This window comes from Mustela lutreola, chromosome 7 (assembly GCF_030435805.1).
Source record: "Mustela lutreola isolate mMusLut2 chromosome 7, mMusLut2.pri, whole genome shotgun sequence".
Lineage (NCBI taxonomy): Eukaryota > Metazoa > Chordata > Mammalia > Carnivora > Mustelidae > Mustela > Mustela lutreola.
Window position 1 is genome coordinate 135,202,660 of NC_081296.1, and position 18,363 is coordinate 135,221,022.

The following is an 18,363-nucleotide window of genomic DNA, read 5'->3' on the forward strand; positions in this document are numbered from 1 at the left end:
CCGTCAGTTGCTTCGGGCAACAGCACTCCGGGACCTCCTCTGGGCCCTGGCAGACAGCAGCCCCTCCTCCCGCGCCTGCCAAGGCTCTGACGGACCGAAGCAAGAGGCCTATTTCCTCATCGGGCCTCTGAATAACTAGGGCACTTCCACAAGGTCACAGTTATTCATTTAAATTCCAGCTCTAATCAGCAGGCAGAGCCTGAGAAATTATCCCTTCTGAAGAGAAAGACTGTCATTGGAGCACCAGAAGCAGCCCCTCATGGCTGCAGGGAGTGGCGCTGGGGGAGGGGAAGAGAGGGGTCTTGGGCCCACAGAACCCAGCACTGTTCTCTGCCCCCCTAGATCCTTCCTCTCCTCCAAAGGGCTTGTTCTCCCCTTGGCAGAGAGTTCTGGAACACACAGGAAGAGGGAGAGAGCAGAGGGCATGGTAGAGAGGGGGCTCGTACTGCCCACAGCTGATCCCCCAGGCAGCACAGGAAAACCAGTGACAAATCCCAGTGGGCCAGGGGCATGTGATAAATGCCTGACAGGGGTCTCCTCCAGGCCACCAATGTGTTACCCGGCCTTGGAGATGTCCCTTCCCCACCTGGGCCTCAGTTTCCTCCTCTGAAAAGTAAAATAGTTGTCCCTTTGAGCTGCCTCAGGACCTTACAGACACACAATGCCTTGGTACTTGTTCCCACACTCTCTGCACAGTGAATATTCTTCAGGCCCTACTATGTGCCACGCACCGCACAGGAGGTGAAGAATGCAGACGACAAGCAGCGCCCCTGGCCCACAGCTCTGTCATGGAAATGCCAGGGTTTCGAAGAGAGAGAGTACAAGCTCTAGAGGTAGACGGATGGGAGATCCTGGTCTCATACCAGCAGCCGGAGACTGTGGGCAGTGACCGACCCTCTCTGAGGCCTCTCTCGTCTGAGAGAGGACGGTAACACCCGCCTGAAGGACTGATGTGAAGAGTTAAATCAGAGCGAAGTGTCCCTCCTCCCCTTCACCACATTGGCCTGATGCTACCCCATTATCCTAACCTCCCAACTCAAGACCAGATGGAGGAGGAGGGGCCATGGGTCTTCCCACACGGAAGTGCAGGAGGTATGGCCTGCCTCTCTTCTCCTGAGTTTCCAGCGCAGTCTCTCTGCACCCCCAGCCTGTCTCCTGGACCTTGGGGAAGGTGCCTCCTGCAGGCCTCCGTCGCCAACGGTTTCCAGTAGGAAACTTCTCACGACACCCTCAGCACGTAAAATTGATCAACCATCCCTCACAGCCTTCCCGCCACCCCTGGGTAAACAGTTACATTAGCTTATAAAATCCCCAATTTGTCTTCCTGTGGGGAAGGGGAAAAAAACTCCAAGAACCACTCAAGGCGCCTCGTTTCAGAGCCGCAACCCTGCTGGCTCCGCATTGCCTGGGCGGCTCCGAGAGGCGGGAGGAGGCAGTTCACCTCAGCCCGGGCTGGGCAGCTCCGTGGCCTCCCGCCCTGTCCTGCCCCAGGGAAAGGTTCGGAACTGGTGACCCATTTCCAGCTCAGAAACCACAAAAACCAAGGGGCTAGGGTGGGGAGATAGAGGATTGGCAATCAGCTCCTGACACCTCAAGGGCAGCAGAGTGGCGGATATGGAATCAGGCTGGAAGCCCCTCTTGACCCAGCTCCTGGATGCCTGGGTGACCTCAACATGTCACCTAACGTCCTGGCCTCAACTTCCTCAGCAGAAGAATGGGGCTCAATGGACACACCTCAGAGGGTTATTAAGAGAATAAGATGAGAGAATGGCTGTGGAATTGGAATAGGGCTGTGTGGGGCTAGTTACAGTTGCTGTGATGTGAGGGAGCGTCACCAACTGACCTCCACCCCTCTGGAAAGATAGACAGGAGCCTGTGTGTCTGTGGCATTTCACTCCACCATATTGTTTCATCCAGGACCAGTAGGCGCCTTTGTGAGAATTACAAAATGGCGCCCTCCCCCCTACCCTTGGTCGGAGGCAGCCCCACAGTGGCGGGATTTCATTCCCACAACACACACAAGTCAACACAGGGATCCTGGTTCACATCTCGGCCAGGAACCAGGAGGAGGAGGGGTTGAGCCAACTGGCACTTCTACAAACAAAACTTGAGGTGTTGGGCTCCTACCTCACCACCTTAAGGCATTTCAGAAAACATCATCTTAACAGGAAGGCCTTTCCTGAGATTCCTCTATAAATTAGAGGAATCTAATTTATAGAGGCGCCAGTTTCATCTTTCTCCCCAGTGCTCATCATCCACCCTCTCATGTAATATACATAATACATACATATATGTAATATGTATAATGTGTGTGTACATATAGTTCATTGTCTTCCCTTGAGTAGAATAAAAGATCCATGAGGACAGGGATTGTTTTCTATTTTGTCCTCTGTTCTATTCCTAGTGCCTACAACAGTGCCTGGTACATGGTAAGTTCTCAATAAATACTTGAGTAAAATATTATTAAATACAAAATTAATCTAATGGAATCTTCCTAGGAAATGCTGTCCTATGCATCAGTTAGAACACTGTTTATTTTCAAAAGTAGGGTGTGGAGAGAAGAAAACAAAGACAGTGAAACCCTATTTATTAGCTGGGAGATAACTTTCTTTTATGTTATGTAATATACCACATAAATCAATGGCCAAAAACCCTACTTAAGTCTGGTTGATTCTTCTAGATAGTTTAAAAAAAAAAAAAAGGGTAAATTCATTTGGAAAAAAAACTGCTAATAATGAAAACATCATATTATCTCTAAAGAAAAATAGACAATAGTCCCATTAGGAAATGTTTACAAGGCCTTCGATTGCTGGAAATTTTCAGTGATGGAATTTTCAGTGTGTTCTAATGGAGTGTGCATGGGCTTTGGAGTCACAGAGTCCTAAGTTCAAATCCCAGTGCTACCGCTGATAAGCCCGACAACCTTGGGCAAATGGCATAAACTGCTGGCCCTCAATTTCCACTATTATTCCACAATTTCAACATTAAAAGGACTAAACAAGAAAGTGTATGTGAAAATAGTTGAGAATGACAATATTCCCTTCTTACTTGGTAGCGTTAATTACTCCTCTTAACTCAAAATTCTATCCAGTTTAGAAAAGTCTCCAAATCATTCTAAAGCATCTGATACTTTTTATCCATATATGGTTGTATCCTCTCATATGAGCTTGTGTGTGTGTATGTGTATACACATGTGTGTGCACACACAGACGCACAGACAATGCTTACGGTTAGAACTCTGGATGAATGTGCATTTTAATCAAAGAAATGCACAATTAGCATAAGAATGGCTCTTCCATTTGTTCATTGACAAAAACCATTCCTCTTCTTTTTCTTTTTTTTTCTTTTTTTTTTTTTTTTTTGTTAATACAGTGAGCATGTATTGGTTACACAACCATTTAAAAACTGCTAATTTCATTGCAGGGTGGGGAGAAAGCCATTTCTTAGAATTAAAAGAAAGAAGACTTCTTTCACCCACATATTTTCCATGCTAAGTATGTCATATCTTCAACTTTTAACCACATGAAGCTATAGAAGATAAGTAGATCTAGATATGATAAGGCAAAAATGCTCATTAAATTGGAGAATTCATATCTTAAGAATATCTTTAAAAAATATTTCCAAAAGTGCTCATTTTCCACTTCTTTGATTCACCCAGAAATGTTAATCAGAAGGAGGTGACTGTATAAGCATGGGAATCACATTCCTTTGGTTTTAAAATGGTTTTCAAAACCAATACGCATACATCAATTCAAGGCATTTCTTCTCAACCCAAATCAATGAAAATGCAGTGTACTTAGATCTCTGCTCTGTTTAGAGTCCCTAGAAAAAAGTCTCACTCAGAATCAAACCATGCACAATCTGGCAGAGGGGAAATTTCCACGGCAGCTGTGTAAACACAGAGACTCACCTGGACCTTGACTGACATCTGTGGCAGCATTTTCAAAGAGAGGGAAAGGCAGAGGAGAGAAAGGGGGAGAAAAAGGAAGAAGAGTGTTAGAAGCACACACACACACAGTGCAATGTGCCCTTGCATGACTATCATGTTCATGCAAGACCCCAGAGGTACTCAGCTTCTGAGCACTTAGTTCTACCTTCACCCAAAAACCACCCATGCAAGCCGAGGGACCAAGCTCCCTTTCCACTGTGCATGTAGCAAGAGAGGTGAGCTGCACATCTGTCCGGAAAGATATCATCCTGGAATCAGATAGGGCTCTGGCCAAGCAGACTGGAATCCTGCAAGAATATTGGTTAAAATATTCTGGTTGATTTCTGCATAACACCACCCAAGCAAATCCCCCTTGCCTCCAGATACAGAACACTGGACATGATGTCAAGCAAGTTTTCCCGCAGAGGGAAAAAATAATAAACCACTTCCTTGAGGAACAAAGAAAGAGAGGCATGAGAATGGAGAGCAAGTTGCAGCATTATTTACGACATAGGACTGAAGGACAGAAGATAACAAAACATTTATAATCCCCTCCCTCTCCAGTATTCCCAGTGACCATCCTTCATCACAGACAGCAGTATGTATGCGGGAGATTGCGTGTGAGTAGATCATTTGCCACACAAATTGAAATTCTGCCTCCCCCTTTAATTTTTCTTCTTGCTTTTCACCCCATTATTAATGACAGGAATTGCCATTCGAAATCACTTTAGACAACTACAGATAGACATCCAGCCCTAGGAAGGTTGACATTTGAATTAAGCCAATGAACTTTCAAAAAATGAAGAGCGGTTTACTCCCATCATCCTCATGAACACAATCTCCTCCTCCTCCCCTCAAATGTAAGATAGAATCCTGCTGAGAAGCCAAATTGAAAGCAAGCCGGAGCTTTGTCAAAACCTCTAGACCCAGGGCACCTGGGTGGCTCGGTTGGTTAAGCAACTGCCTTTGGCTCAGGTCATGATCCCAGAGTCCCAGGATCAAATCCCACATCGGGCTCGCTGCTCAGCAGGGGGTCTGCTTCTCCCTCTCACTTCTCCTTTCTCATGCTCTTTCCTCTCATTCTACCTCTCAAATAAATAAATAAAATCTTAAAAAAACAAACAAACAAACCTCTAGACCCAACCTGAAAGGATATACCTTTCTGAGGAAATGGAACAGGGGGCTGCTTCAGGAAACCATTGGCCATCCTAACAATCCCGGGTGACTCATTTAGAATCACAAAATGGTAGACCTGGGATACTCACAGACATCATCTAGCTTAATTCATTTTTGGTTAAGATGTGGGGGAGATGAAAGAGGTTGAGAGACTTGCCCAAGGTCACACACTTAGTTCAGGTACAGAGACTACATAATACATAAGACTCTAGACCCCTTGAATCCCACCCAGTTCAACATTTGTTCATTGGAAACCCAGGTTCCTCAGAGGCATAGGGGACCCAAATTCAGTTTTTAGCTAAAGTGAGCACCCTGGAACCACAAAGGAGACCCTCTTAGCTACCCTGTGAGTAAGTTATGGGTTTTATTTACTGTGCCTCTAATTTGCTGCAATCAGATTTGTCAAGCTGCAGCAAGATTCACAGACACTAGAACTCTTGCCCCAGGAAAATCCAGGTGCTGACCTAACAGAGCTGTGCCCACACATCCAGGAGGGGCAAATACACAGCAACAGCTAAGCATTTCTCCAGCCCACACCTTGTATTCCCTAGAAGCTGTATCTGCCCAAAGAGACTTCTAGAGAGCTCTGAATCATTCCTCAGCCACACCCCCTTTCACATTTTCTGGTGAGTTGTTTGAGATTCAGGGTAAAGTGGCAGCAAGAAGAAAAGTGGCAAAATAGAAGAGATGGGAAGGGAAAACACTCTGTATAAATAACTAAGCAGGGCAATTAACTGTGACTGATGGACAGCCTAGAATAGTGGTCGTTAGAATACCCTTTCATTAAGCAGGATATCAAACTATTTACATGTGGGGGAGTTCAGTGGTGGGACTTTCAACACTGTTGTTCATGGAAACATGCTCTTGGAAACACCAACACCCAAGGGAGGCAGGATATCATGGAACTCCAAAGTTCTTTCGAAACTAAGTTGCCCATTTGAACATTGTGTTTATAGTCTTAAACTCTGGAGACAGACCCATCTGGGTTCAAATCCCAGCCTACTGAAAGGCTGTAGGTCAATCCAGAACGTTTGAGTTGTTTGCCTCAGCTATACAATGGGAAGAGAGCAGAACCTCCTTCATGGCAGTGTTAGAAGATTAAATACTTTTAAAGCATTTAACTCAGTACAAGGCAAACACTGCATATATTACCTGTGCTGATTGTTACCAATTTGAATGACCACAGACAGAATTACCAAGAAATGTTGACCAGAAGGCTCCCTGGAAACACCAAGAGCCTACAGGAATTAAAGCTGTGTGTGTGTGTGTGTGTGTGTGTGTGTGTGTGTGTGTGTGTTCAACTCTTCTGCTTATGAATGAAGAGATCTGTGCCAGCCCTCCCCTCTCTTGGGTCTTTCTCCTCCCATCCTCCTCCTCAGTGGGAAGTAGGGCAAGGAGGAATTAAAAGGTTGTAGGAGAATAGGAACAGGGGTCCAAGAAAATTCCATTCCCTCCTAAAGCTTTAACTGGCCTCAGTTCTAGCCCTGAGCGTAAAACATACAGTAGCTCTTCTTGCCAAAGAGGGGCAACAAGAATACCGAGAAAAACCTCCTTCAGTGAGAGGTCAGGGTCCAGCCTCAGTTTCTAGTTGTGTCAGTGAGCTGGAGGCAGTTCTGAGCATTGTGTCTAACATGAAATAGAGACATATAGTGTAACCTGGCCCCTGTCCCAAGAAGCAGTGAGTAATTTGAATCTCCACATTCAATTCTGACCAACAGAATGAAATGGCAAAGCCTGACAGGGGCAGGAGGGAATCAGAACCTCAACTCAACTGTCTGTCCATGCTTTACCCCTTCTTTGTGTCACAAGTCCCAGCTATCTTTTGGGGAACCCTTTCCCACCCTTAATCCATGCGGCTTGGTAAAGATGACCCCACCTTAGCTCTAAGTGTGGCCACGTGACTCAGGCCAGGCCATAGGAATTGGCGCAGAGAGCGAGATCCACAGCTGGATTGCCAGGATTCAGGCTCTGGGTCTATAAGGCTGTGTAGACCTTGCGCCAGCTACTAGATCTTTCTGTGCTTCAGTTCTATCAACTATAAAATAGGTATGATAATGGTTCCTACCTCCTAGGGTGGTTGTGAAGAGCTTGGAAAAGTACCTACCTTTAGAAAGCCTTCAACATTAGCTTGTAATTTTATTACCTTCATATATGAGAGGACAAGAGTATTAAAAGTCTTTCCTGTGGTCACACAGGCAAGGAAGGCTGATCTAGGATGCAGCTGAGGGTGTTTCTGACTCCATGCCTTGCTGCTGTCCCACTTCCAGGGTGACCATCCCCAGAGCTCCTTCTGTCTGTGCTTACTAATGGTCTTCAGCCTGGAGTCTATGTCTGGGGGAGGAGCACTGAGCCCCAGGACTGCTCAGAGGAAAGATAAATATGTAAATGCGTGTAGATATATCAATTTTTAGTGGAGAAAAATGGGGGCAAATTGCAGAAGAAAAGGCAGTTGACGACCAGCTAAGATTGATCCAGGAGAGACGGCGCCCTCACCCATATCAGCATTTCCTCTGCTCCCCCCTACTGTTTTCTTTTCTCATACTGCTGGGCCTGTAGTTTTCCAGAGCACCACTGCATTTAAATCTATATTCTATTTTCTCTCCTAGAAAATAGGTCAGACCCAAGACAGAGTTCACCAGGTGGGGTCCCAAAAGATTTGGCTGGGCCTCGCCTCCAGGAGGATGGCTGTGCAGCCTGCCTCACACTCCCCAGAGCTTACCAGGGGTGTGTGGGGGGGTGTTTGTATGTGTCTAAGTAGTGAGTTGGGGGAGCTCGGATTCCTCCCTTGTGAAATTACGTGGTCCAAATGAAGAGTAAGGCAAGAGGGCTCCCTGGCTGAGCTCTCTTCTATAAACACAACAGCAACAGATGGAGGGTCCCTCCTTTTCCCCCATGGTTAGAAGAACCAGATCTTCCCCCAAACTATAGGAACATGTTTTTTTGAACTTAAAAATATGTGTGCTGATGTTATGCACTTGTGGCTGAGGTTATTGTTGAATACAGGATAAGAGTCTGTGGGGTACTTGGTGAAGGTAGAAATGCCCTAATTTACTTCTTCCCTGGTTGTGATGCTGAAGACAGTAGGTGAAGGGGGGCAGCTGTGGTCAAATCCTTCCTCCCCAGGGTTGCTGTCCCAATCCCTGCTTTGAGCATAGCATTCCTAACAGAGGTGGCCAGAATTTTTCAGCCATATTGGGCCAGAATTTATTTTCATCAGAAATTTTTTTCACCAAGATCAGCATGAGTGCCAGAGGTAGGGGAACAGAAGGAGGAAGGTGCAAGGTGACAAGAGCCAGTCCTCAGATCTTGTCACAACAGAAGAAATGAACACTAATTGAGCAGGTCCTGCCTGCAGCCTGTGCATGTGCTAGCCCCTAGACTGAACAGTCTTTGTCAGGCACTTAAGTTTCTCATTTTCTGTAGGTATTAGCTCAAAGATTACTTCCTCAGAAAGACCTTCCTTTACCACTTCTCTAAAATAGGGACCCCTCTCTGCCACTTACCCTGCTTTTCCTTCCTCAGGGAACTAAACACTATTTGATATCACAGGATGGGTCTCTGCTTTTATTGTTTATACCCCCTTTAAATACAAGCTTCACAACAGTAGTCTTGTCTATTTCATTCACTGCTTTTATCACCAGTTTCTAAGCTGGGTCTGGCCTACAGTAAGTGCTCAGCAATATGTATTGAATGGTTAATAGATCATCTCAATCAATACTGGTATCTGCATTTACACACAAGAAAAGTCAGGCTCTGAGAAATTAAGACACGTGCCTATGGACAGAGTAACAGAGCTGGTATTGGACTCTGAGTCTGTCTTAATACCTACTAAATTAAGAACACTCCTGTGTGGCCTGTGTGGCCCTCATGATCAGGTGGATTGTCCCCATGTGGTAACAGAGATAAAACCTGGCAGCACTAGAGAAAATAGAGCAGCTGGTTTCCTGGTAATTCTGGTAAAATTCCCTGGGAAGCCTCTCACTGATTTAGCTTAGGTCATGTGTCTGTTCCTGAGCCAATTACCGTATCCAACATCACACGTCAGGGTAAATGTAGGGTTAAAATGGGATGTCTCTATATCCCTGACACAAGGCACTACCAACTCATAATAAAGTTCACATTTATCGAATATTCTCTGGGCTACTGCTAAGTGCTTTATATAGCTCATCTTATTCAATTCTGACCAAAACCCTAACAGGTAGGAACGCCATTCATCCTGTTGTACAGATATGGAAAGTAAGACCCAGAGAGGAGGCTCTATCTTATTAATATTTCCCATACTCAGAGCAGCATAACCAAAAGGGTCAAGCTGTATTCCTGAATAAAAAAGCAAACCAGGAGAGGTACCATCGGACCCATCAAGCTACAAACTAGGGATAGAAATATAGGGCATATCACAAAAGTGACAAAAAGGCACAGCCAAGGGCAGAGGAAAGGGGTCAAATGCAATATGGCCATAGGCCTGGCCAAATAGAGCCTTGGCTGGGCTATACACTCTCCCCTTCTGCACCTATATCCTACCCCAGGATCTGAGGAGTCCATAGGGCCAACCACATGTTCGCACCAAGAACCAGCAATGCTTGCCACTAACTCCTTTGCAGAGTACAATCGAGTACTCAGAATCCCTTGCCTAAATGGCCCCAAAGTAGCTGGGGTCCATTCTCCTAAACGCTGATGTGTGTACACTAGTGTCAGGAAATGGCCAAGGAAAAGCGATTTATAGGAGTTATGGATTTCTACAGGCTGGGGTGTCCACACCAATGTCCGCAGGGATCTTCACGGTTCTGGAAGTGGAGAGAAGGGAGGCTGCCCAGTGGGAAGCAGATCCCCAGATCTATTCTTGCCCCAGGCCCACAAGCATCAGGTCAAGCCTTCAACTGAGGAGTTCCCCCAACTACAACATGAAGACAGAAAGAAACAAAAAAAGGCAGACACTGCATCTCTCTAGTGGCCTGTCCCTTCTTGCCCCTGGGGAGAGTGAGCACAAGGTTCTTCCCTCTACTTCAGGAACAAATACAGAAACAATCTCGTCAGTTGAGCTAAAGCAAACTTCCAGCAGTGCAGCGGCTGGGTTTTCCGTGTTCTGGGGCTCCTTCCAGCTTTCGATGTCTGAGCTCTTCAAACACTGGAAGAGCTGTCTCTCCACAAAAGGCCAGGTGGTATTAGCTTCGTTCCCAACACAGAGCCCATTTACCCGCCTTTGTAGAAGACTGAGCCCCCCCCACCCCCGGCCGGTGCTGTTTGCTTTTGTTTCTTTGATGCTAATAACTCCAGTTTGCAAGATGGAGCAGGGAGGTAGCTGCTGTGTCAGGGGCCGGCCAGCCTGGGAGGCAGGAGCCAGGAGAGGAGCAGCTGCAAAGCAGGAAGGAACACGGAAGGCACGACCATGGGCTGGGTTACTCCTGTGTCCAAATACTTTAGGGGCTCTCGCATACTGGTAGTGGGTCTGGCCTGAGAAACCAGAGCCTGACTGACAGCCAGGGAGAGAAGGAGACCCCTTGTCCCACATGTAATCAAACCTCAGTTCAGACGACAGGGTTTGATTTGGTTTGGTTTGAGCACAGACGTGGGGGGTAAGGCAATCTGGCATTCCAATCGTGACTTTGCCACTAGTTATTACCAATACTTTTGTCCAATGGCTTAACTTGATCTTCTACTTTGGCCACATGGAAATCATGGCAGCGGAGTCAGCTACAGAGACTCCAAGTCCCTAAAAAGTCACCACACGGTGCAAAATCACATAATAAAAAACCACAGAGCTAATGGGGAAAATGAAGCTGGGGCATGACATCCCAAAACCTCATCAGTGACCCATAACAGAAGATAGGAACTAAATTTACACATGTTAAATGGTTAAGAAATCTATAAATACTGCAACCACTGGAGCCCTCGGGAAAGACTTGAAGTGTGCTTGCGGGAGCAGGAAGCTTGTGAGTGGTTGCCAAATAGTGAGAGGAGGACGCTCTGATGTTGGACAGAGTTGTAACACCAGATGTGCATGGGTGTGGCTCACAGCACGCGCGGCAACGGAAGGAGCAGGCGTGCCTCTGAGGTGTGTGCAATTTGTGTGTTTCTACGCAGCCTGGCTCAGCAGACTGCAGTTTTCTGCCTCTACCTAGTGTTTCTTGTGGACAAAATCATGCATAATCAAAGGCAAAATTATTATGCTCAAATCGTTCCTCAATATATCAATCACATTGGAACAAATTTGCATTTTCCAGCAGAACTGACTGTACCTAATTTATGGGACTGTTATGAGGGTTAGATGAGATGATCTATATAAAAATCTCACACCACCAGGCACAGAGTAAATGTTCAATAAACACTTACAGAAGTTGTTATTATGAATGTCTCCGAGGGCTTGTTGATACACACTTGTAAACTGAAAGGGCCAAGTTGAGCTTCTATCCAGCCGTTTAAGCCTCGCAAACAAAAGGCATCTCTAGCTAAATAGTACTTCCCTGTGTTAGGCCAGGAGGCTGGAACCTACAAGAGGCTCCCACCCAACAGGCTTTCAAGAAGGCCTCATAGCAGGTGGGCAGAGCCAGGAGCTACAGCCCAAATGCCAACTTCCTAGGTAAAGAAAATCCCTCGATGAGCACGATTCACCAATAGTAGTACACACCTCATCCCACAGAACACCAGGAAATCGGGAGACAGACGGACCTAAGTGAGAGGCTGTCCCTCATCTTGGTAGGTAAGAGAGGTGGGAAAAGAAATCAGTCAATCCTCATGGAAAAACAGCTGAGATGAAGACAACTTCAATTTCCCTGCCCCCTGCTTATAGCACAGGGGTTAAGGGGCAGGGCCTGGAGTCAGGAAGACTTGAGTAGAAGTCCTGGCTGTTCCACACACCATACATGAACTCAGCCATGCTAACTACCCTCCCCGAAGCTCTTTTCACTAACATAGCTGGTATCAGAAAGATTAAATAGGGCACCTATTCACAATGATATTATAAAAGAAACTTAAAAACATGACTCAGAAGACGAGTGCATTCATTGTCCATTATAATCTCTGCTGATTAATGAAGGCCTCCTACATGGCTAGCACCTGTGGCAGTATTGTATGCGCACGTGTGTGTGTATGACTTCTTTTTGTTTTTTTTAAAGATTTATTTGTTTATTTGATAGAGAGTGAGATCACAAGTAGGCAGAGAGAGAGGAGGAAGCAGGCTCCCTGCTGAGTGGAGATCCTGATGTGGGGCTCGATCCCAGGACCCTGAGATCATGACTTGATCCGAAGGCAGAGGCTTTAACCCAGTGAACCACCCAGGTGCCCCTGTATGACTTCTTTAATCCCAGTATAGATACATTTGCTACCCTCACTTAACAGACAAGGAAACCAAGGCTCAGGGAAGTTAATATGCCCAAGTTCACTTTATTCATATACAGGAGCCAGGATTTGAACTCAAATTTCTCTGAATTCAGTCTCTTTCTTTCCCATACCGCCATCCATCCATTTCCAATTATTTCTGCCCTCACTGGTCAACCATCCAAATCTAGATCCTGGAGGAATGGGGGCAAATATCAAGAAACTGGTGTGGGCTTGCCAATTCCAGTGGTAAGAACTGATGGTTGTTAGCTAAGGACACCATCCAAACAAACAAAAACAAAAAAAACAACTTATTAAATGGGAGAAGATATTTGCAAATGATATACCCAAGAATGGGTTAATATCCAAAATATATAAAGAACCTATACAACTCAATACCAAAAGAACCAAATAATCCAATTTTTTTTTAAAAATGACCTGAATAGATGTTTTTCCAAAGAAGACATACAGATACATGGCAAGCCGATGCCTGAAAAGATGATCAGCATCACTAATTATCAAGGAAATGCAAATCAAAACCACAATGAAATATCACCTTAACACATGTCAGGACAGCTAGAATCAAAAAGACAAGAAATAACCAATGTTGGTGAGGATATGATGTGGAGAAAAAAGAACGCTTATGCACTGTTGGTAGAAATGCAAACTGGTGTAGTCCCTGTGGAAAACAGTATGGAGGTTCCTCAAAAAATGAAAACAGAATTACTACATGATCCAGTAATTCCACTACAGTGTATATACCCAAAGAAGATGAAAACACCACTTCCAAAAGATATGTGCACTCCTATGTTTACTGCAGCAATATTTACTATAGCCAAAAGATAGAAGCAATCCCAAGTGCCCATCCAGAGATGATTAGATAAAGCAGGTATGGTGTCAATATGCAATGGAATATTACTCAGCCATAAAAAAGAATGAGACTCGGGACAACAGGGATAGACTTCAACTGTATAATGCTACACATGAAATAAGTCACTCATATGAGGAATTTAAAAACAAAACAAAGACATAAAAAACCACTCTTAAATACAGAGAAATGGTGGTTGATAGAGGAGAGGTATGTCCAGGGAAGGGTGAAATATGTAAAGGGGATTAAGAATACACTTATCCTGGGGCGCCTGGGTGGCTCAGTGGGTTAAGCCGCTGCCTTCGGCTCAGGTCATGATCTCAGGGTCCTGGGGTCGAGTCCCGCGTCGGGCTCTCTGCTCAGCAGGGAGCCTGCTTCCCCTCTCTCTCTCTGTCTGCCTCTCCGTCTACTTGTGATTTCTCTCTATCAAATAAATAAAATCTTTAAAAAAAAAAAAAAAAAAAAAAAAAAAAAAGAATACACTTATCCTGGGGTACCTGGGTGGCTCAGTGGGTTAAAGCCTCTGCCTTCGGCTCAGCTCATGATCCCAGAGCCCTGAGATCGAGCCCCTCATTGGGCTCTCTGCTCAAAAGAGAGCCTGCTCCCTGCCCTCAACCCCCACTGCCTGCCTCTCTGCCTACTTGTGATCTCTGTCTGTTAAATAAATAAATAAATAAAAATCTTTAAAAAAAAATATACACTTACCCTGATAAGCACTGAGAAATGTATAGAGTTGTGAATCAGTATATTATACACTTGAAACTAACAGTGTATATTAATTATACTATACTGTATACTATAACAGTGTATATTAATTATACTCAAATAAAAAAAAAAGAAGGGTCATTAAATATAGGAGAATACCCATGACATCAGGCTCTGTATTTCAGAGAATGGATTGTAAGTTGAGGCAACATATCCAGAACAGAATCCACCAAGATACAACATCCAGCAAAATGTGAATAGGAGTTCCTTGCCAACAACAATGCAAAAAACTGTAGTTGAGTAATAAATTTAGAAACAAGTGAATTAAACAAAAATAAACAAGTCTCTCTATGGCAAGACTTCAGAAAGCCTAACTTACACTAACACACACTGTGAAGTCCAAGAGAGGATACAGTATGCGGATTTACAAAGTTTTTAAACACCGGACACTTCTCCCTCTGTAGAATACCTAGTAACATCTCATGGAATACAGTTTCAAAAAGGTTGGCTGTGAGGTTCTCAGAACAGCTGGGAAGGCTTTCATTTGCCATAAGCCTTTATCCTCACCCCTTCTGTTCCCATAGCAAGCCCTGTGTCGGGCTCAGTTCGAAAGAGCCAACATTTATTGACCGCTCATACAGGCCAGACACTGACTTAGGCACTGCAGACTCCAAAAACAGCTGCCCAGGATGCAGTGAGTAGTAAATCTAATAATCCAAGAGAGTAGATAAACATGATGGGGTGGCCCTATAAGGCCTGTTATTGCCCTTAGCACTAATACAGGATTTAGGGTTGACAGAGAATGCTTCAAAGTTGTTTACTGAGAAACCCGGAAGTGGTTCCCAGAGGATGGACAGCAACAATTAAGTGGAGAGAACATTTCATCATAACTGGCCAGTGGTCATATTGACACCCCTGAGAGTGGGGCTCCTTGGGAGGCATGGCGGCATGTAAACTTTGAGCTCTAATACCAGCCCTGCTATTTACTATGACCTTGTAAAAGTTGCTTAAACTTCATCTGTAAAATGGGCTTTATTATATCAATTTCACATTTGTCAGGAGGATCAAAACAGGCAAATGCATCCAAAAGACCTAATGCTAGCACGCATTCGTTCCATTTTCTTTTGTGACATTTTTAGAGTAATACGTTAAAAAAAGAGTCTGAGGCTGCATATGGGTTTGGAAAGAAAAGGGGGTCATGACTGATTAGCATTGCCTGCCATGGGCTTCAGGAGAGGGTCACATATTGGCTCTTTCACTAGAAACTTTCACCTGAAGGATTTCCTAAGGGTTCCTGCTCCGAGAATGGAGTTTCTTATGACCTGGGAACCTTAGGAAAAAAGCAAATGGCCCTGAAGCACACTACTAAACCCCATCAACTCTTCTGCTTTCCCTTAAACACTCTCCTGTCTTTCATTTTCAGGAAACGAGCAAGGTTGACTTCTTCCCTGGAAAAGCAGGTTGTGTTGTCATGTGAAATTAGTACAGTATCTGCCCTCACCTAAAAGAATCATTTTTGGGGGCGCCTGGGTGGCTCAGTGGGTTAATCCTCTGCCTTCGGCTCAGGTCATGATCTCAGGGTCTTGGGATCGAGCCCCGCATCGGGCTCTCTGCTCGGTGGGGGGCCTGCTTCCTCCTCTCTGCCTCCTCTCTGCCAGTGTCTCTGCCTACTTGTGATCTCTGTCTGTCAAATAAATGGATAAAATCTTAAAAAAAAAAATCATTTTTGAATCTGAGAACCAGGCATGTCACATACTAATTAATACCAGTCCTATTCTAAAGGGTTCAACGAGATCCTGCAGGCCCCAGCAACAGGAACTCAGAAGGCCAGGCAGGGTGGCCTGCCACTGTCAGGAAGCCCGGAGATCAAGCAAGCAGAAGCGGAGTTCCTAGAACGAATTTCATATTTTATATATCACGTGTCTTTTCAGTTAAATTATTATTATTCATCACCATTTCTAATCTTACATTTCTATGGTAGTCCAGTTCAAAAAGCAGTAAGGACATTACAAAGGGGCTGTTGATGTGATCTTTCAGAGAAAACAGAATAGGAGAGACGGAGAGAATTTTAGAAGTGGAAGAATTTTCTGGTGTCAAGCAGAATCTGTTTTACAGGTTCATTCCGCTGACATGTATCCGAAGCACGTACCCGTGTCTGAAGGACTGGGCTAGGCACTGGCGGGCTGGCAGGTAAGCAAGAGAGAGCTGGGGCTTGCGCTCTGGGCGTTTCAGGTCTAGCTTGGGGAGATGGGCCACAAACAACCAGATAACTAGTTATTTCATCGTAATTGTGATCCATGCGATAAAGTGGCAAAGGATCCTTTGAGGCTCAGATGAGAGACACAGAGCTGAGACCAGGTCACTGACATGTCCACCGCTGGACAACACGGACACTAAAACCAGAACCCGGGTCACCTGCACCACAGTTCCCTGCTGCTCCCACTGCAGCACCAGTGCCCTGACAGGGGAGCTGGGACAACAGCCCGGCCCTGAAGACAGTGGCAACCAGGAGGGAAAAGCAAGTGGCCACATCTCTGCAGCTTTCATAAAGGAACAAAAGCAGACACCTGGGTGGCGCGGTCGGTTAAGCGTCTGCCTTCAGCTCAGGTCATGATCCCATGGTCCTGGGACTGAGTCCCTCATTGGTCTCCCTGCAGAGCAGGGAGCCTCTTTCTCCCTCTCCCTCTACTGCTCCCCTGCTTGTGCTCAGTCTCTCTGTGTATCTCTGTCAAATAAATAAAAACTAAAAAAAAAAAAAAAGGAGCAAGAGTGTGATCTTGAAGATTCTGTCTCCCAGACACTCACCCATGCTTTGCAGCCGTGGAAAATGGTTTCTACTACCTTGTGGTAGGGGCCTAAATGCTAGAGCCTTCAACAATCAGGACAACAGGGAAGGGAGAGGAGAGCCTCCCCCAAAACCAATTAGAAGAGGCAGAGAATGGGGGGTGTAGACCCACTGCACAGGCTGAGCTCTAATCTATCTGCTATACTTTGCTTGGGAATTAATCACACAAATCCCCAGATAAATCTGAGGCCTTTATTAGACAACACTAATATCCCCCTTAGAGTAATCCAGACAAACACAGCGAGAGAGGGAGGAGTCCCGAGTGGTCAGAAACCAGACCGCTTTCCTGTTCACACACATCTGCACAAGAACACAGGCATGGGCACTGGCCCCCACTCCTTGCCCCCAAGCCCAGATGTCTGCTTCCCAACAGCACCATAGGCCTCTGCTCTGACTGCTTCAGACAAGTGGGGTGAACTGAAAGATGGCAGAACCAGGTCTGGGTTCCCTCCCCACCCCCAACTCTGCCACTGACCTAATTCTCCACAAGAGAGGATTTTTCCTTTTTGGTCCTGCTTGTTTGTAAATCATGCCAGCCCAGTGCACACACAGCTTAAGGCAGGCCTGGCTGAAACAGGGAGAAGCCAAGAAGCTTCAAACCGTGGCCCCAGCTGCCATTTCTCAGAGAGGTGGCTTGGTGGGAGGTCCGTCAGGCTCCGAAGAAGGAATGAGAGGGTAGGAAGAAGAAAGACACCAGCAAGCTCGTCCCAATCTTACATGCAGACCCTGCCTTCACCGAACTAGGGGAGTTGTATATGCTAAAATAACCCAGCAGAATTCTGTCCTGAACTTGATGTATGACCTTGGGAGGATTTCTTAATCCTTCTGGATCACTGGTCTCTTCTTGCCAACGCAGGATATTTGGACCCCTTATTTTTGACCTTTCAAGTATGTTTTAGACCTACTTTTAAAAAAAAAAATGGTTAGAAAAGAGGCTGACTATAGTTTTAAGAAGATGTGAGTCTTTGAACTGCAAAAATTGACCTGGAATTAAAAAAAAAAAAAAAAAAATCAGACCTGTCAGGAAAAAAATCAACGCAAAATGGAACTGACAGCCGCTAAAAATGCACACGGTAAAATTTGTTATTGACTAAAAAATTGAAGGAAGAATCAAACATTCTTGACAAAATTTAGACTGGCAAATTTGATGTGAGAAAATGAGATGTGGTAGAAATAATGACCACAAAGGAACATTCACAATGGCAGAAGCTCTATAGGCAAAATTTGATAGGCACACAAAAAAACTGATCGATGAATCCGATCAGCATTATAGAAGACACATGGAGCAGAAGTGATCCGGTTATAACTATTCAGTAATATAAAAATGAGTTGGAAAAATTAAAAATGGTTTAAGTATGCTGAAGAAAAAAATGGATTGAGGAATCATACAAGTCCCACATTATTTGCCTCCAAAAAAAAAATGCTCCTTTGATAAAAATGGTTTGGTGTTTATATGATCCTGACTGTACCAACATAGAGTTGAAATGCCTCAAGGTCAAACTGTGCAATCAAAACATATTAATAAAT

General features: G+C 45.1%; 1 protein-coding gene across 36 annotated transcripts in view; it reads right to left on the bottom strand.

Annotated features, from left to right (window-relative positions):
* Positions 1-18,363, bottom strand: part of NRXN3 (neurexin 3) — a 1,566,681-nt gene that overhangs the window by 1,463,218 nt on the left and 85,100 nt on the right. For 26 of the 36 annotated variants that reach the window (XR_009355805.1, XR_009355804.1, XR_009355803.1 and 23 more), the window contains exon 3: positions 3,911-3,928. The exons of the other annotated variants lie outside the window; for them this stretch is intronic. Coding sequence is in view for 23 of the 26 variants with exons in the window: in XM_059182662.1 (XP_059038645.1) it covers positions 3,911-3,928 (18 nt within the window). In the remaining 3 variants the exon portion in view is untranslated. The remainder of the gene's footprint in view (positions 1-3,910; positions 3,929-18,363) is intronic. 36 annotated transcript variants of the gene reach the window in all.